The sequence below is a fragment of the Cicer arietinum genome, chromosome 7, assembly GCF_000331145.2.
Source record: "Cicer arietinum cultivar CDC Frontier isolate Library 1 chromosome 7, Cicar.CDCFrontier_v2.0, whole genome shotgun sequence".
NCBI classification, from domain to species: domain Eukaryota; kingdom Viridiplantae; phylum Streptophyta; class Magnoliopsida; order Fabales; family Fabaceae; genus Cicer; species Cicer arietinum.
The window spans coordinates 56,754,460-56,775,764 of NC_021166.2; the positions used below are offsets into that span (position 1 = coordinate 56,754,460).

Genomic DNA, 21,305 nt, shown 5'->3' on the forward strand with positions numbered 1-21,305 from the left:
AAGAAACTTGGAAGGTTAAAACATTGGAATATTTTGACTCCTTTGGCATATCATTATAGAAAAGATGAGAAACTTGTGATCTCTGAGTATGTTCCAAGAGGAAGTCTATTGTTTTTGTTGCATGGTAAGATTTTATTTCTTTTCTTAATATGCATTCATTCATTGGATTCACATAAAAGAAAACATATTCTTATATTATATAGTATTGTAATTTCAGGTGACAGAGGAGCATCACATTCAGAACTAGATTGGCAGACACGTTTAAAAATTGTACAAGGAATTGCAAAAGGAATGAAATATCTTCACACAGAATTATCATCCTCAGATTTACCACATGGAAACCTGAAATCAAGCAATGTTCTACTAGGACCAGATTATGAACCATTATTAATAGACTATGGTTTTATCCACATGGTTAATCCTTCAAGTTTTTCACACACATTATTTGCATACAAAGTACCAGAAGCATCACAACATAACCAAATATCGCCTCGTTGCGACGTGTACTGTTTCGGCGTCATAATTCTGGAAATACTAACAGGAAAATTTCCTTCTCAATATCTTATCAATGGTAAAGGTGGAACTGATGTGGTACAATGGGTAGCATCAGCAATTTGTGAAGGAAGAGAAGTTGAATTACTTGATCCTGAAATTTCAAGTGATAGAAATTCATTAAGTGAAATGGAAAAACTTATTCATATTGGTGCTGCTTGCACTGAAAGTAATGTTTCAATGAGATTAGATATGATGGAAGCTGTTAGAAGGATAGAAGAGATTAAAATAAATGGTAATTCTAATAATATTAATAATAATGTTCAAGAATCAAGGACTATAGAGGTTTTACCTTCACTTAGAGATGGTTATGCAGATTCTCAAGAACAACATCATGGTGATGAATCAAGGAGGAGACATGGAACAAATAGTTTTGGAAGTAAAGAATATTTTGAATTTGGAATTTCCTAAGTTTTTATTTGATCAAAAGTTAGGTGACAATTATTAATTTATGACACATTTTTTGTGTCTTAGAGATAGTGGAAAATGAGATGTGCCAATTCTTTTGTGATAATTTGGCACATACCTTATGTTTGGAATTTGAAGTTTATAGATTAGGGATATATGTACAGCTAAGTTTAGTGATAACTCAATATTCAGAAGTACTTCTTCTGTTCTGTTTTTTTTTTTTTTTTTTTATTGTAACTTCTTTTAGTCATTGATATAGAATATCTATGAAATTTCCTCCTCCACGCATAAATTTGTTAGCCTATAGTTGATATATATATATATATATTTTTTAATTTGAATTAATATAAAGACAGATTATATAGTATTACTTACAAAATTCAATATGCTATTGGGTTGGACAAACGTATGCCAGCTTTTCTAAACAGGCTTTTCTAAATATTAGGGAGTTGCTATCTGCACTCTCCATTTTTGTAATACACACTATGTTTCTTTTTATTTTTATATTTGGACTTTAAAAATTTATCTTTATGTATAAAAATTGATAAGTTTCTTCAGAAAAATTTTCTCCCCAAATTATAGTGAACTTTCTAATTTATTTTTGTTAGTTAAATATGTGATTTAATTATTAATTAAAAATATATTTTTTGTATTTAATTATTGTTTTGTTTATTAAGTTTGTATAGAGAGATTTTTCATCCAAATTAGTAACATATTTGTAATTTTTTTTTAATTCACTTTTCAAGTATTTGCAATATTGTGTTTTATTATTTATTTCACACATAATATGTTGATTTTATTTGCTTCTCTTCTTTTATTTTACTTAACTAAGTAATAGTCTCTTCATTATTCGAATGTATTTTTGAATAAATATATTTCAGTTTTCAAACGCATATAAATGTATTTTAAATTTTAATTTTTTGATTAATGCACTATGACTCTTTGTTTTTCTTAAGTACTGTTCAATATTCTCATTTACATTCTCATTTATGGTAAGTAATGGACAAATTTTAAAATTTATGACACCCTTAATTCTTCTCTATAAGAAAAGGAACATATATTTGTTTAGAAACAAAAATTTCACATTTTCATTTTGACATTCCATTATATAATATATTATTTTCTTATTAGTCATTATCTCATATTGCTTTGACGATGATATTTATATGCATTATTTTTTTGACTTTTTCTTTTATTTTTTTTAATCTTTTTCTATAACTATATTATCATCTCTAACTTATATTCTTCTTCTCCGATAACCGATAGAAATTGCAAGCCTACGACCATTTTTTTGTATTGAGGTAACCCTCATTCTTTGATTATGTATGCTAAAAACAACATGTCTATTTTTATTGTGTCACTACCTTTGATTTTATCTCACAATCTATAGTTATTTTTGAAGGATTAGGTTCATAAAAAATATAACATAACTGTATTGTTGTATATGCATCCTATGTTGATGCTGTTGTGAAATATCAACTTTAAATTTTATCATGAACATTGTATTTTTAGTTAATACATTTTTATCAAGTATAATAAAAAAAAATTGCTTATAAATTTTACTTATAAATATAATTATCTCGTTTATAGTATATGTATAAGGTCTACTGAGCTTAAACTTTTTAATTAAGCAAAATAACTAATTTGGAAAGGGATAAGCTTATTTAAAGAAACTAAATATTTTGCATTAAACCCATATTTAAGCAATTCAACAAAATGCCTAATTTTTGTGTATTTATAAATGAGATTATATAATAACCACATACAAATATAAATATTTATCAGTTAAATTATAATTTAGAATCGAAATAGCTAATCTTGTAACGTTTTAGTCCTTTATCTTTTTCTTTTCCGACTTGGTCCTTTATTTTAATTTTAAGTGACAATTTGATATTTTATGTTTTAAAATTTCAACAATGATATCCTTTTTTATACAAAAATTCAAAAAAACATTCAATCAAAACTCATAAAATTAATTATATTCTTCAATATAATACAAATTTTATCAAATTCGTAACGCAAATCTTCAAATAAACTCATATTTTCATACTTTATTTGATATTTTTAGGAATAAAGGACTAAATCGGGAAAAAAAAATAAAGGACTAAAATGTTACCTAAAATTAAGTTAAGGGACTACGGATGTAATTTAGCCTATATATATATATATATATGTATATATATTTATATTTATATATTAAAATTTATTAGTAGGCCTAGATATATATATCAAAATTTAATAGTTTGATTTGGACAAATACTAGTAATATACAAATAACTTAAAGGGCATAGTTTTTTTTTTTCTTTGGCGTTTGATTGTTTGAATAGAAAAGGACAAAAGTTGATAAAATAATGTTGCTTAAGTCAACCGTATGGTGTTGTTCACAGCATACTCCAGCTGGATATTCATTGAAATGCATGATATGTGTTTAATTTAATTTAATTAATTAATTGAAAGGCTCAAACTCGTAGGTCTATACATATCCTGGCATACAACAATAATCCACACTCCTCACTTTATGCATATTTTGATATATCCCTCTTATTATCTGTACTTCAAATCTTTTGTCGAATTTTTAGGTGCCATAACCATAATAACAAATTCATAATTCAACCTCAACAGATGCTAATCTGGCTCTCCTCACATGACATGGGTATTTAAATATTTTTTAAATTTATATGCTAAAAATGGCATCTATAAAATTTTATAACAACTATATATAATAAGTATTTCTTAATATCAATCTTCTAAATATATGTAGAGTATCTATTAATTCCGATGAATAAAGTTTATTAATCCTTTCCTAATTCAAATACTTTTTGTGTAAATTCAACAATATATACTAATTTTTAATGAAATTTATTAGGGCTATTTATTGTTCATATGTACTCTTAATTTTTTTTAGTAATCTATACTGTGGTATTTTTTAGATATTTTGTATAAGAGCATAACAGATGTATTTAATTTTTTATTTAATAATCAGAACTTATTTTTAAATTGGAGGAGTGATCCAATACATTAAACATATTTATAATTTTTATATTAAAAAAATGTAAAATTTTCTGATTGTATTAATTTATTTAAGTATATCTATTGATATACATGATTGTGAATATGTTTTGAAGAGTTTATAGAAATAATTAATAATATATTTATAAGTTGTTTTTAATTAATTTTTATAAACAATTTGAGATGATTTAAGAAAATAATATATAATTTGTACAAAAAAAATTATTTTATTTTATTTTATAAAAATAATTTATATACTACAATAATTTAATAAGATTTTTTTTAATAAGTCGTTTATTCAAATGAAGTCTAAGTATATGCACTATGCATATAATAACAAAAAAGTTAAAGTTATATGTAGATATTTTTATCATATGGATATTGCATATACGAACTTTAATAGATTAATCTAATTACTCCTATATTCTACTTTTCACCAAATAGATAAAGTTCACATATTTTGCTTTCTTAAGATATATAAGAAATACACCTTTGCAATCATGATGATCATTATTTTGCTTTTAATCGGCTAGGACCAGCTAACAAACTTCACTTCTAGAAGTTTTGTCTAAATTTCACCCAAAATTTAATTGCAATATCTACCAATGATTTGGTTACACCACCACTCGTGCAACTCTAAATTCTAAACTTATTTATTTTGTCTTCTTGTCAGTTAAAAATAATTAGCTGTATCATAGCACCCATTGCATCCACACTATGCAAGATTCCCTAAAAAAAGCTAGAAACAGAAAAACTATATCCTATTTGCTCACCAATGTCGTAAAATTGTAAGAAAATCTCTCTTGCTCCCTTTTGTGCCAATGCTATTGATTATTTAAATGTTTGAATATTCTTTTTATGTGAAATGCACATGTCCTTCAAGAGTGAACAAGAATATGTGCTAATTAATTGCTGACTAATATATTTTTTAATTTTTAATATGGGGACTAGGGACAAGCCTATGCAAGCTAGCTTGGTGTAACAATACTGATTTGAAAAATATTGCCCCTCCCTCTCACATTAAGTGTCCACTTATATGATAAAGATATTATATGAAAAAAAATGATAATGACAGAATATAATAAATTATTATCCTATGTATTTGATGCATATAAAATTATATTAGTTTACTTTTGTACATCATCAGTGGTATGGTACGATAAAATTACTTTTTTGAAACAATTATTTATATTATTTTCAAATAACTTATAATATTTTAAATTTATAAATTAATCAAAATATTTTTATAAGTTAGTAAAAATACTAAAAAAAATATTAAATAAACGATGAAATAGTTTTGTATCTAAAAAAAGATATTGAAACTACTAAATAAATAATCTAATTTTTCTTAAAAAATTAACTAGTAACTAAGTAATTATATTTTATATGTTAGATAAGCTAAAAAGATTATATGATTTATATGTAAATGACAAAAATTTCCTTGTAAAATAATCATGTTCATTTTAAATATTATAATTTCAATAAGTTTTTAATTTATTTGATTATTTAAAATAAAAAATGACCCTTTTGAGAATATCATACATATTTTTTTTAAATTAATGTTTTATTTTTAATATCAAATTATATTGTTATTTAATTTATATTTATATTTTGTTGGAAATCAATTTTTTACATTTTAAATTTTATTTTATAAAGATAACAAAGTAAATTATCTTTTTTATGCTATCATGCTAGTTTATAAATCAACTCATATACAAGGTAAGTTTTTTAATTAGAGAGACAAGATAAAGTTAAAAAATATTTTATCATGTTGATTTATCAAATATTAAATTTAAATATGATATGATAGATTATGTCTTATCTTCTCGAAAATGGATTCTCTCATGTCACATGGTGGTCCATTAAAATCCCTATTCTCCATTGAAAAAGAGAGATAAAGAGGATTAAGGAAAAAAGGAGTTTGAAAGACAGCGATCGAAAAACAAAAAAATGAAGAAAAATATTGGAGAAAATTTATTCTCCATCTTGTCTTGGATCCTACTAATCAAACGAATCATAAATGTTTTACTTGATTTATACACACTTGTTAAGAAAACGATTAAGGATTCAATTTTTTATAACAAAATGATTTCATTTATTAAAGTATATTTGGTAAATAAAGTAGTTAAGGGAGTATTAAGATATATTGGGTACGATAAATAAATATATATTAATAGAAAATAATTAATATTTTATTGACAATATAAAATGACAAGTAATATAACATAAAATATATTTCAAATAAAACACTTAATATGAGTCGGAATGAGTAATAGTTTTTTTGAAAGTTAATGCATGATCGCTTGTTTATTTTCCCCATTAATTAACATGTTTATACACAAGATGCATCTAATCTTTACCCTCATTATCAAAAATTGGTTAAATTAGGGTCTATTTACTTTAGAAAATATTTTATATTTTCATTTTTCAAAATGTGTGATTGTTTTAAATTGTTAATAAAAAGATGAAAGACTCGTTGAATGAATAATTGTGATAGAGAGAAGATTGAATATAAGCTATGAAGTAAACAACTAAAATCATGTTTTAGAGTTTTCAAAATTTCATATCTATTTTAAAAAGTTATAAAAGAATATGATGACAAAATATCTACATTCTCTTGTATTTATTAGTTAAAGTGAAAATAAAACAGAAAACAAGGAAAGTAAATGGGTCCTTAAGTTTAATTTCGATATTGTTAATAATCTTTAAGGTTAAATATTTTTTATTCATGCTTTTAAATTAATTCGTGTATATCTTTTAAAATTTTGAATTTTTCTTTCAAAATATGTTAAAAATATTATAATAATCTCTCATACAAATTTTTTGAATTTTTGATAAAAAATGAATTACATATAAATGTTTAAGTGCCGAAGGCTTAAAAATTCAAACTTAATTATTTCATTGTTAAAAAAAATTAAATTGTTTAAGGTAGATGTTTATAATATCATAAACATGGTTGAAAAAAAAAACATTCAAAAATTTGAGTGACATATAACTTACAAGTAAAGACAAAAAATATAAACACAAATGAACCTATTTTATAAAATATTGAAATATTGTAGTCACAAGAAAAAAAAAACATTAAAATATAGTAAGGAGTAAAAATTTATTACCTCTATTTTATAATAAGTTCATATAATAGATTTTACGGACGAGCCTCTTAACATGGAAAAGCAATTAATTGAATTTCAGGAAGATCTAAAAACCAATTAAAAAGGATTTAAAACTCCAATATTATTTAAAATTTTAAATTTATAAGAACTATTTAATTATTATTTTAAATTATATAAATAAAAAATTATGCATTAACTTAATAAACTCTCATATATTAGTATCATGTACTTATATGATATATACTAGCTTATTAAACTCTCATATATTTAAATTTTTATTTATAATTATTAATTTATTTTATTTATTTTATTTTTATTATATATTTACATCTCATCCTGTTAAAAATTTAGAAAAAGATACATAGGATGCGAAGGTAATGGAAAATGGAAATTCCATAGCAAGACTTTAGTGGTTATCAACATGTACTAAAACATAAAATTCAACTTGTAACTATCAAAATTGAAACAATCTTTTGAAATGATTGTTGATCTAACTTAAAGTTAGTTTTCGGTAAAAAAAAAAAAAAAAAAAAAAGGAAGGAAATGGGATTTTACTTTTTTTTTTTTTATTTCTTTTGAAATGATTGTTGATCTAACTTAAAGTTAGTTTTCGGTAAAAAAAAAAAAAAAAAAAAACTGAAGTGAATGAGTATTTACTTTTATTTTATATATTTATCCTTCGATTTTCGACTATGAAAATAAAATTTGATTGAAGATTGAGCCAAAAAATTGAAACAAACTTATACAACAATGATTTTTTTTTTTTAAATAATAACTTTTATGTGAAATAAATTTGTTTGTTTTATAAGTACAATTTTTATGATAACAAAATGTAGAGACAAATAATATGTTTGAGCGGGAATTTAAATTTACAATGTTCCTCTTCTCCACATGTGTAAATTTTGTTGTCAGATTCTTTAATATATATATATATATATATAAACTTTTTATTTATATTTTTTAAATAATTATAATTAGCTTATGGTCATTTTAGAATTTAAAATAAATTCTTATTTTATTTGAGAAATTATCAATAACTAAGAAACATTGTAACTCATAAAAGAATTCATTTAAATTAAATATATATATGAAATCACGAAATTTATATTATAAAAATGATTGTTGAATTTTGTTGAAGAAACATGACTAGTCGACATAGTATAGTGTATTGTGAATTAAAAGTTCAGTGTGAGTTGTAGTCTCATATAAATTATAAATGAACTAAGTGTTAGATACATAAGAAAAGTGATACATTTTTTCAACACCACAAGATTTTGGGTGGATGCATGATGTCTTGATCTCTGAGGGATCATAGATCATTAACTTGTTGTTACTCCTAGTGCTCCCTCAATCTTCCCAATAAATGGTAATAAAGTCTGATTCGACTTAGTTGGGGAGTGAGATCTAGGTGCTTGGATCAAGTATAATGACGTGAGAGATTCATATTTGAGGGAAATAATATTGGTATTCAAGTGTGAATGATAGACCTACATCGACTTGAAATGTGCTAAATGATAGATACATTAGATAAGCAACTCATATTTCCATATTTTAAGATCGAGATGTGTTATCCCAATCTTATCCCAATCTCTTGGTGGTCCTCGATCATTAGTTTGTTGTTGCTCATGGCACTCTCACAAATTGTCTAACAAGTTGTATTAGAGTCATATTTGATTTGGTGGGGGAGCAAAAGTGGATCCTAATAATGTTTTAATCAAATCTAGTGATGTGGATGATCCATGCTTAGTGGTCTCGATCATTAATTCATTGTTGCTCTTGGTGCTCCCCAATACTCCCCAACAAGTGGTATGAAAGAGAGTTTTGACTTGGTGGAAGAGCAAGAATGGACCATCGTAAAATGGATAAAGGCTAATAATATGAGTGACTCACATGTGAAATGGTCAAGTCTAATGACTTACGATTTAATTTTCAGATATGTTTCAAGTTCTTATAGATGTCATGGAATGAAAAATCACATTAAACATGATATGAGCTTCTATATTGAGTTCGAGTCCTAGATTGTTCTTTGAATAAAAAATCACATTTAATGAAAAAAATAAACTGATTCATTTTAAGCTATTTTTGTGCGAAACAAGTTGATGTTTCATAATGCAAGTGTCTTGTTCATGACTAATCCATACCATAAACAATATTCATGGTTGTTGAACTCAACCACTCTTAAAAATAAATAAAAACGTACATGTATTTAGTCTTAAATACAAACGGCAGGGAATATAATGCATGGATAGAGATGATCATTAGATCTTATCTGGCCTTTTGTTGAATGTGCTGGGGCAATAGTGCCTACAATGGTAACAACCAAGCAAGTAGTAATTCAATTGGGTCCTTAATTAGTCATGCATGTGATGGTGGTGGTACCAAGTAGTAATTCATAAATTATACAACCCTAGTGTTGGCCAATATGTGTTTAATTGTCTGGTTTTGGATTGAAACCTCCCACAAATTGGACAAAAACATGTTTTCCTTGTTTGTTTGTTTTTGTGTAATTACAATAAGAGGAATTTTCCTTATATTATTTGCTAATGCTACTATTTATTTTTTGAAGTAAAGCAAATCTATTAATAAAGCACAAGATTTGCTAATTTATACAACCAAAAACAAAGACCAAATTGTCTTTGGGTGCTAGATGATGTCTCACACACAAATTAACAAAAAATACTACCAAAGCTTAGTCATTAGTCATTACTCATTAGCATACATTAATCTATCTCAGTAACATAATTAACCGCAAATAAAATCTTAATTTCAGCAACATAATGGTCCCCTTCCAATCTACTTCCTACAACCAATCAAATTGCCACTTATGTTCTACCCCCATTATTAGCAAATCGATAGTTAGTAATTAGTTAAGGAATGAAGAAAGTGTTAACATCAAAAAATCCAACTTTGAATTTTTTTTAATGAAATTTTGTCAACGTTCAAACTCTTAACACTAGACTATACTTTTGGAAACAACACTACACCTTGTTGATATGTAATACTTTAGAATACCCATTTTTTTTGTATTGTTGACCTTAACACACTACAATTGATGGATTAATCCACTCCATACTCCACACACAAACGAAACAATAAAAAAAACAAATGGTTTGTCGATTCAATGTGACCACAACTTCCAACACAAGTTTGGACTTCATCGTCGATGATTCTAAGTTTAAATAAGTAATATTTTGAATGAATTTGATTAAGAAAAATCTTCACACTTACAAAACCACATTCGATGGTGCAAAAGGATGTCAAATCTTGTTGTTGAAACTATTTACACCTATATCTTTAAGAGTTCCTCAAGATTGTATAAGTTAAACTCATAATATATTTACCCGAATTATATCTTCTATTCAAATCAATTTATCTTTCTTTCTCTCATAAAAAATAAGACTCCCCAACTTCCTCATTAGTAACTTTAACTTATCTTTTTCCTATTCAAATAATTCTCCACGCCATCCTAACTCTCACACCCACCCTTTCCTTTTTCTTTTTTTGTGGAATATTATCTCCTCGTCCCCACCCATAATTAAAAAGAGAAAAGAGATTTCAATTTCAATTTGAATATGATTTCTGACATAGCTTTGAAGAATGACTACCCTTCTATCCATCGAAAAATTCTTACTTTTCCATGAAAATAATTTATTTGTTAATTTTTTACACCACTAGTTTCCAGATTTTTAATCTCCGGAAGTTAACATTGGTCAAAAGTCCTAAATAGATAAAAGATATCTTAATAATCTTCCGGTTTAAAATACTTGTTGCCTCACCGATCCAAAGTCTTGATATATTAAGACTCTATTTAATCAAATAAAAAAATGAGCTTATAACTTATAATAAACTCTAGTTGGTAATATTTATTTATGAGCTTATAACTTATAGCTTTTTATGATAAGCTAATTCAAGTAGTCAATAAGTTTATAACTTATCTTTTTTTCTTCCAATTTTATGTTTATTATTGTAACTAAAATATTTTTTTCTCTTTATAATTTAAAAATAAATAATTCTAAAAATTTCAATAGTAAAATAATTTAAAATTTAAAACGATTTTAATAAATAATAATTTAATTTAAATAATTTATTTATTATAATTTAAAATAAATAAACTAGCTAAGTAAATAAAAATATATCAAATTAATAAGTAAATCATTTATTTATTATAATTTGAAAATATTTATAAATGATTAATATTTTAAAGTATGTAATCTATTTATTTATTTTAATTAAAATAAATAAAATAGATAAATAAATACAAAATATATCATATTGATAAATTTTAAATTAATAAAAAAATAAATTTTAAATTACTATTTTTAAAATATTTAAATATTAATTGATAAATTTTATTTTTATTTTAAAATATCTTTATATGTCATTTTATATTTTTAAGCTAATTGAACCGCTTATTTCATCAAACACTTTAATTAATTTAATATATATATATATTAGATAAATTAACTAACCAAACTGCTTTTGGGAAAATTTACCATTAGCTCGCAAAATAAATTCAAACAAATGCAAGGTGGAATATTCTTGCTGCTATTTTACTATTAATATTTTCATAATCAGTTTCGTTTTTATTTCCCATATACTTGCTCTGGAAACCATGGAAAGAAAGTCATTAAAGTTAATATATGTAGAGCTGCCGAATTAGAATGCACAAAAGAGACAAAGAAATGAAAAAAATTGATGGAAAAATCGAACAAGTTGTGTAAAAACAACCAATTTAGCAAAATAATCAATTAACTACAACTTTTTCTATTTTCATGTCGTAGACTACGTGATGGCTATGACTATGCAGAAACTGTACGGACTCATTCTATTCTATACCACCACAAATTTTATTTCCAACAATATGTGTTTGAATTTTTTTGTTTTATAATGCAAACAACCGAGTTCAAAAAAGTTAGATTATGTGAGAATCTGATATCGAATTTAGTAAGTTTTTCAACGTTTCTTAACTCCCACCAACAGAACTAGCGAGACAAATTTACTTCTTTTTAGAATTGATAAACATTTAAAAGTTGTGCATATAATAATTATGGAATGTAGTATAAAAAAATAATAATTAAAATTTTATATTAAAAATTATAAATAATATTTATTTTAAATTAAATTTTATTTTTTTAAGTGATATTTATTATGAGACGGAAGAAATAATATTTATTAATTTTTTTATTTTAATATCATGGTATTTAATATAAAAGAAATATTACAAAGGCAGAAAAAGGTAATGAACCATATGAAAATTTGAAAAAAATATAAAGGAGTTGTTCGGTTAGGATTGAAAAGAAAGGGGAGATTAGATTTGCGGAGGAGAGTGAGTAGTTCGTCTTCGTCAAATGAAGGGACATATATAAATAATATGACGTTCAGCTGCTCACGTAAGTATATAATTGAGAAGAATTATAGATCTTTTGGAAAGATGAATGTTTTACCTTAATTGCGTAGAAATCGCAACAGATTTATATAGTCCAAGACAAAGACACCGTCTTAACTCTTAACGCTCCAAATTGTAATGTCCATGAAAAAGACATGTAAAATACTAAGTTACATCAAATATAAAACAAACACTATACATACGGAACAAGATAATAGTGTATACTACTGTATCCACTACTATTTTTCTTCTTCTTATATATCTAAATAATATAAAAAATACTAGAAACATATAGCATATGTGGTCCTTTAATTTAATTGTAGTTAATATTTTAGTTATTTTTTCTTTTAATTTAGTCATTTATTTTAATTTTAAATGACAATTTAATATTTTATGTTTTAAAATATTAATAATGTAATTCTTTTTTTAACAAAAATTCATCAAAATTTTCAAATAAAACCTATAAAATTAATAATCATCTTCAATATAATGCAAATTTTTATCAAATGTATAACTCAAATATTCAAATAAACTCATATTTTCATCTCAAACAACATCAAATAAAGAATGAAAATATGAGTTTATTTAAAGATTTAAGTTATGAATTTGATGAAATTTACATTATATTGAAGATGATAATTAATTTTATAGATTTTATTTGAAAATTTTGATGAATTTTTAAAATTTTTGTAAAAAAAAAGTATAACACTGTTGACATTTTAAAACATAAAATATTTATCACTTAAAATTAAAATAAATGACCAACTCGAAAAAAATAAATAAATAAAAGACTAAAACGTTAACTGAAATTAAGTTAAATGATCGAGTGCTATTTAACCTTAAAATTAATATATGTCTCACACTTTGAAAATAAATTCTACATAAAGTAGTAAGATCTATATAATAATTTCTACCCAATAAAAGAGTGTGTTAAAAGAGTATTTCTAATATTCCATATAATATATGGAAAAATTAAATAATTAAACTTAAATGGTTAATGAGTTTTAAACGAATCACTTGAAAAAATTTGAATTCAAATTTTGACTAAAATATTTATTGATCAAACTTTATTTATCTCCCGATCGAACTTTAAATTATTAAAGTACATTTTCCTAAGAATCAAGTTATTAAATAAAAAATATTATCTAGAAGAGGCAAGTGAGATTAAGTTTTTAGATATATATATATTGCCTCTAACTACTAAAATTCTGGGTCCGCCCCTAATCTTGAGCTAGTAGACCTTCAGGCAGCCTGTATACATAACAATGGGTTTGGCAGGGTCCAATTCTTAACATGACACAATTGAAAATTTTAATCGAAATTAAAATTAAAAAAATAAGATAAAAACAACAAATGTTTTTTAGCCACAAAAAGTAAAATGTACGAGGTAGTGATTGTGGTGGGTACTTAAGACATCGAGGAAACCTAGCATAAGATAAGGTACCTAACTAAAAGATGCGCATAACATTTTACTTATCCATCTTAATTAAGAAACTTGATAAAAATTTTGATGTTAAAAATTGGATCTGCCTTTAATTTTCATTTTTCCTAATGTCTAAAGTTTTCCAAAAAAAAAAAATTGATTTCTAATTTAGTTTGAATAAAAATTTAAATGTTAAAATTTAAAGTGATTAATGTTAATGAGATGAGATGGCATGAGAATCCCTACTAGTAAGGTGTTTTAGTTTTAGCTATCCCAATTCCACTCTTGTTCTATCTTTTCCCATTTATCCAACGACAAAATACGCCAACCTTTTCGCAGTCTCTCTTTTCTCTTTACTTTTTCCACTTTCACTCCAAACAAAATACTATCCACACCCCCCCACCCCCTCGCTCTCCCAAAACAAAATCTTCACTTCTCTTCTCTCCTCCTCATCACTACTCAGAATCTAAAGCATCAATCTTTCCCCTTTTCATCACAACACAATCATGTCTTCAGCGGAGGAAAACATACCCTTAGAATTAGAAACTGCCCAAAAAATAATCCTCCGATGGGACTCCACAGCATCAGAAGAAGCACGCGAAAAAATGATCTTCGAAACCAATAACCGTCAAGAAGTCGATCTTTACCTCTCAGCCGTCGATGAAATCCAACGCTCCATATCTTCCACCTCCCTCGACCACCCTTCCAAACCCACCATTCAGATCGCCATGGCTCGTTTAGAAGACGAATTTCGTAACATCCTCATCTCTCACACCAACCCCATCATCCACGACGACGACCCTCCTTCTTCTTCTTCTTCCTCTTTCTCTTCAATTTCCTCAACACGAAAACACGATGAAGACGAACCAGAACCAGAACCAGAACCAGAAGAACAAGAACAACAAGATAATCTTAACGAAAACAGCGTTAAGTTTCTTCGTTACGACAGTACTTGTTCTGTTGCTACTACAGCAACTATGAATTCTTCAAGCTACCGTTCAACTAGTAGCATCCGTGAGATCGATCTCATACCTTCCGAAGCGGTTTCCGATCTCCGCTGTATCGCCGATAGAATGATTTCCTCCGGTTACCTTCGTGAATGCATCCAAGTTTATGGAAGTGTGAGAAAATCAGCTGTAGATTCGAGTTTCAAGAAACTCGGCGTCGAGAAACTTAGCATCGGCGATGTTCAGAGATTGGATTGGGAACAGCTTGAAACGAAGATCAGACGATGGATTCGAGCTGCTAAGGTTTGTGTTAGAACGCTTTTTGCTAGTGAGAAGAAATTATGTGAACAAATCTTTGATGGAATTGGTACTTCTATTGATGATGCTTGTTTTATGGAAACTGTTAAAGGTCCTGCTATTCAGCTTTTCAATTTTGCTGAAGCTATTAGTATTAGTCGTAGGTCGCCCGAGAAATTGTTTAAGATTCTTGACCTTCATGATGCTTTAATGGATTTGATACCTGATATTGATGTTGTTTTTGATTCTAAGTCTTCTGAGTCCATTCGGGTACAAGCAGCCGAGATTTTGTCGCGTTTGGCTGAGGCTGCTAGAGGGATTTTATCTGAGTTTGAAAATGCTGTTCTTAAAGAACCTTCTAAGGTTCCTGTTCCTGGTGGAACTATTCATCCTTTGACTAGGTATGTTATGAATTATATAAGCTTGATTTCGGATTATAAAATGACGTTGAATGAGCTTATAGTTTCTAAGCCTTCGACCGGGTCTAGATGTTCGGGCGATCCTTCCACTCCTGATATGGATTTCGATGAGCTGGAAGGGAAACAACCTTTGGCTATTCATTTGATTTGGATTATTGTTATATTGCAATTCAATTTAGATGGTAAGTCTAAGCATTATAAAGATGCTTCTTTGTGTCATTTGTTTATAATGAACAATGTGCACTATATTGTTCAGAAGGTTAGAGGGTCACCTGAATTGAGGGAATTGATTGAGGATGATTATTTGAAGAAGTTGACTGGGAAGTTTCGACAGGCTGCTACGAGCTATCAGAGGGCTACTTGGGTTAGGGTTTTGTATTGTTTGAGGGATGAAGGGTTGCATGTGAGCGGCGGATTTTCTTCTGGGGTGTCGAAGAGTGCTTTGAGGGAAAGGTTTAAAGCTTTCAATGCTATGTTTGAAGAGGTACATAGGACTCAAGCTGTTTGGTTGATACCGGATTCGCAGCTTAGGGAGGAGCTTCGGATATCTATTTCCGAGAAGCTGATTCCAGCGTATAGATCGTTCCTTGGGCGGTTCAGGAGCCATATAGAGAGCGGAAGACATCCGGAGAATTACATTAAGTATTCGGTTGAAGACCTTGAGGATGCTGTTTTGGATTTTTTCGAAGGGATTCCTGTTTCGCAGCACATGAGAAGGAGATCTGAGTGATCATTGGAGTGAAATGAAGTGAAAGTTTTTTTGCAACTTATTAGAAGCTAGGACAAAAAATTCTTTTAATTTTTTTCACTGGAGTGTTCAGGTGATGATTGAGTGTTGCTGGCTAATTTAAAGATTTCTGTCAAGCTCTCTATCTCGAGTGCTCCGTAACTTATGAAGATTGGTATGGCTTATGAAAAAGCCAAAGTAGCTCACTCACCCTGAATGCTGCTGCATGTAAGCATGTTATTTGATTTTCATACCACATTCTAGATTTTGTTTTTCTTCATTTGTTTATATTGGAATTTGTTGTTGTACGTGTGCTTTTGTTTATTACTCTCTAAGGTCAAAAACCTGTTTCTTTTGTAGCTTCAATCAGAAGAACTTCTATTATACAATGTTATAGTTTTGGCACTTACATATAGATGCATGTCGAAATAGAAAATCTTAGATATCATCATTCCGGGGTTTGCATTTTCTGTTTTTCTTATGTTTAAGAGTTACCACAAAATGGGAATTGCTGATAAGTTGTTACTTTTGAGATAATATTTCTTCCATTTGTTTGTCTCCTTTTTCTTGTTCAGATTTTTTCCAAGTTTTTGTTGAACAGCCATATAGCTCTTGGTAAGTGTTATCAGATTTAAACTACTTTGGAAGGTTTCATTCTTTGACATCTTATTGTTTGTAGTTAGATGATTAATTAGTTGATTCTGTGCTGGTTAAAGACAATTTTTCCCTTCTAAATTTAGCAATGCTATATACTACAGTACCAACTTTTTCCTTGTAAGGATACTCTTAATTTAGCAATGCTATGTAGTACCAAATTTTACCATTTTTTTCTCACGAATTACGCGAATGCTGACATGTTTTTCTTTTCGAGAAGCAAAAATGGCTATCTCCATAATTTTTATTACTTGTGTTGTTAAGTATCAATTTGTCGTTGCCCAAGCATTTGAACTATCTTTAGAATGCCGTCACGCAATTTGGACCCTTAGATCATATAATCAGATGACTCAAATTCCAACTTTGGTAAATCAGATCTAAAATACAAAGTAAGAATTAAGTAGTCTAATCTTGATCCAACAATCTAGATGGTCGACTAATTGTGTGAATGCACGAAGCCTAGATCCATTTGGAATCCTTTCCTTCGCCCCTAGAAAACTAGAATTGAGGTGGTGTGAATTTTGGTAAAAGATAAAATGGTGTATGGTTAGAAGTAAGTACTATTTTGAATGAGACAGCCAATAATTTCAAGCAGCTTGTGTTCAATTCAACATTCTAGAAACAAAATGTGATTACATGGCTATTTTGATGAGGTGTAATTTCAGTAATAGTCAAAGCTCAATTAAATCAGTGGAGGTGAATCATGTTGCTTCCTTTCACCTCAATTTGAAAGTTAGAATAAATATTAGGCAGCAATTTTACTGCTAAAAAAATTTACCTTAACTCCGCAATTATACCTTTACCTCACGGAACTTTCAATTTTGTCATTCCTAGTAAACAACAAAATCAAATTTTCACTCATTTCACCACAAAAATTTTCGCTATATTTATTTGTTGAGAAAACTAAGCTCAAATCAAATCCGGAAAACTTGGTTGTTAGCAATATTCAAATATTTTCTATTTTTCTTTTATTCCTTCTCTGTTTTCTGTTATTAGAATAGTTATAGTTTGTTAGCTCCTTTTTAGTTAGGTTGTTTTTCTTTTGTATCAAAACCCTTCATATAAAAAGGGTTTTTTTCTTCTCCATTGTATTGAGGTCTTGCATTTTTAATAAAAAATGAGGTAATTCAGAAAATTGTTCTCTCCATCCTTCATATTTCTATTTGATTTGTTGAATCAACAATGCAAAGCTTCAACATTTAACACAAACTTGAATTACCATGTTTTCAAGATCAATGAAGGTAACATTTTCCTAGTTTGGAAAACTTTCTTATCGGAAAGCTCAATGAGGTGAGAGGGTGATTGGTCTAAAAATCTTGAATTGAGAGTAGAAGATGAAAAATGAAAGGTAAAATTGAGTTAAAAGGAGATTGTGGATAGGGGTAAAAGTTTCCGATTTTCATCGTTGCAAATAATAGACAGATTTAGTAAGGATTATGACATGAAATACGAGAGAACCTTTTTGTGCTTAGAGGTGGATGTTCTTCCCGTCCTCCACAATTTTCGACATTTTACTGAATTTTAGGATTTAGTAAAAGTGAAAAAACAAAATCAATGATTTACCATAAGCTCCAATTGGATAGTTTTTTTTTTTTCATTATTTTTTTAATATATTTTAAATAAATATTTGGAGTGGATGAGCAACCACCTTAACTAGAGAAGAAAACCTTTTTGGACTTTCATATTTTGTTTGGGCTTTGAACTATTTTATCTAGAAAATTTTACTCCATACTCCTTACATTTTACCTTTACTCTCACAAATGTAATAAATTTTTTTTTAAAAGTTTTCTGATACAACATTTATTTTGAAAAGTATTTTTCAAGTTTTCTAGTAAAGAACTTATATTTCGGAAATTTTATTCCAAATTTTTCAAAGTAATTACACTCTAGATTTTTTTTTCTCAAATTTTTTAAAAAGTTATTAAAAAAAAAAAACAATTTGGTTGTGTACCGGAAAACTTGTGAATAAGTTTTCAAGTACACATTAAATTTTTAATTTTTTAAAAAAATAATATCAGAAATTTTTTTAAAAAAATTCCGATAAAAACCTTATGTACTAGAAAACTTTAAAAAAGTTTTTCGATAAACTTTATTTTGAGTTGATAAAATAGTAAAAAAACAATCAAGGTATATTTAGTATTTTTCAGCTTGTGTTCAATTCAACATTCTAGAAACAAAATGTGATTACATGGCTATTTTGATGAGGTGTAATTTCAGTAATAGTCAAAGCTCAATTAAATCAGTGGAGGTGAATCATGTTGCTTCCTTTCACCTCAATTTGAAAGTTAGAATAAATATTAGGCAGCAATTTTACTGCTAAAAAAATTTACCTTAACTCCGCAATTATACCTTTACCTCACGGAACTTTCAATTTTGTCATTCCTAGTAAACAACAAAATCAAATTTTCACTCATTTCACCACAAAAATTTTCGCTATATTTATTTGTTGAGAAAACTAAGCTCAAATCAAATCCGGAAAACTTGGTTGTTAGCAATATTCAAATATTTTCTATTTTTCTTTTATTCCTTCTCTGTTTTCTGTTATTAGAATAGTTATAGTTTGTTAGCTCCTTTTTAGTTAGGTTGTTTTTCTTTTGTATCAAAACCCTTCATATAAAAAGGGTTTTTTTCTTCTCCATTGTATTGAGGTCTTGCATTTTTAATAAAAAATGAGGTAATTCAGAAAATTGTTCTCTCCATCCTTCATATTTCTATTTGATTTGTTGAATCAACAATGCAAAGCTTCAACATTTAACACAAACTTGAATTACCATGTTTTCAAGATCAATGAAGGTAACATTTTCCTAGTTTGGAAAACTTTCTTATCGGAAAGCTCAATGAGGTGAGAGGGTGATTGGTCTAAAAATCTTGAATTGAGAGTAGAAGATGAAAAATGAAAGGTAAAATTGAGTTAAAAGGAGATTGTGGATAGGGGTAAAAGTTTCCGATTTTCATCGTTGCAAATAATAGACAGATTTAGTAAGGATTATGACATGAAATACGAGAGAACCTTTTTGTGCTTAGAGGTGGATGTTCTTCCCGTCCTCCACAATTTTCGACATTTTACTGAATTTTAGGATTTAGTAAAAGTGAAAAAACAAAATCAATGATTTACCATAAGCTCCAATTGGATAGTTTTTTTTTTTTCATTATTTTTTTAATATATTTTAAATAAATATTTGGAGTGGATGAGCAACCACCTTAACTAGAGAAGAAAACCTTTTTGGACTTTCATATTTTGTTTGGGCTTTGAACTATTTTATCTAGAAAATTTTACTCCATACTCCTTACATTTTACCTTTACTCTCACAAATGTAATAAATTTTTTTTTAAAAGTTTTCTGATACAACATTTATTTTGAAAAGTATTTTTCAAGTTTTCTAGTAAAGAACTTATATTTCGGAAATTTTATTCCAAATTTTTCAAAGTAATTACACTCTAGATTTTTTTTTCTCAAATTTTTTAAAAAGTTATTAAAAAAAAAAAACAATTTGGTTGTGTACCGGAAAACTTGTGAATAAGTTTTCAAGTACACATCAAATTTTTAATTTTTTAAAAAAATAATATCAGAAATTTTTTTAAAAAAATTCCGATAAAAACCTTATGTACTAGAAAACTTTAAAAAAGTTTTTCGATAAACTTTATTTTGAGTTGATAAAATAGTAAAAAAACAATCAAGGTATATTTAGTATTTTTTAAAATTTATGGAGATATAAGTAGAAATGAGGAGGTAGAAGATAAATTTTTCGAAAATTTATGTGTCTTAAAAATCACAGCCCTATACACATTTGGAAGACAAGAATTATATTTTGTTCAAAAGTATATTTTCATTGTATTTTTTGGGTTGACTGTTTTAGAAGTGTACGTGGCAAACATAAAATCATGGGAAATATATGGGAAATATTGTAGCTATTTTATATTTGCTTCTTTGCAAGTAAATCTAGTTATTAAAATAAAATCATGTTTAAGAATTACTCCATCTGTTCCCCAATGAATAATCTATTTGAACATTTCTCATTATCATAAATGTATAATAAAAGATATAAACTTAAAAGTAATACAAGTAATATTAATTTAAGGAGAATTTGGAATATTCTTCTTTCACTTTAAATGAAATTTGGTATTTTAATTTTAATTTGAGATGTTTGAATAGAAGATTTAAAACAATTTAATATATACGATAGTCAATATTATACCCAAAAAAAGAAGGAAAAAAAAAAAATATATATATATATTATAATATACTGTACAGCTGGAAATTTGAAAATGAAAATAGTTATAGAAATTAGAAAGTGTCCCCCACAGGCCACATGTATGCTTGTATTATGCACATGGATAATATTCATAAAATATAACTGAAGACAAATTCC

General features: G+C 27.0%; 2 protein-coding genes across 2 annotated transcripts in view; both read left to right on the forward strand.

The window, feature by feature from the left end:
- Nucleotides 1-1,170, forward strand: part of LOC101502812 (pollen receptor-like kinase 3) — a 2,768-nt gene extending 1,598 nt beyond the window's left edge. Inside the window, exons 2-3 of the mRNA XM_027336660.2 lie at nucleotides 4-124; nucleotides 218-1,170. Of these exons, the coding sequence (XP_027192461.1) occupies nucleotides 4-124; nucleotides 218-963 (867 nt within the window). The 3' untranslated portion in view covers nucleotides 964-1,170. The remainder of the gene's footprint in view (nucleotides 1-3; nucleotides 125-217) is intronic.
- A 13,014-nt stretch (nucleotides 1,171-14,184) lies between these two features.
- LOC101502505 (exocyst complex component EXO70A1-like) lies at nucleotides 14,185-16,692 on the forward strand. Its single transcript, XM_004510469.4, has one exon. It carries the CDS (start codon nucleotides 14,398-14,400, stop codon nucleotides 16,282-16,284), a length of 1,887 nt encoding a protein of 628 aa, XP_004510526.1. The 5' UTR covers nucleotides 14,185-14,397; the 3' UTR covers nucleotides 16,285-16,692.
- The last annotated feature ends 4,613 nt before the right edge of the window (nucleotides 16,693-21,305 follow it).

Excerpts from the sequence above, each read along its gene's own strand:
- LOC101502505 (XM_004510469.4), top strand. The coding sequence starts at position 14,398 with ATGTCTTCAGCGGAGGAAAACATACCCTTAGAATTAGAAACTGCCCAA.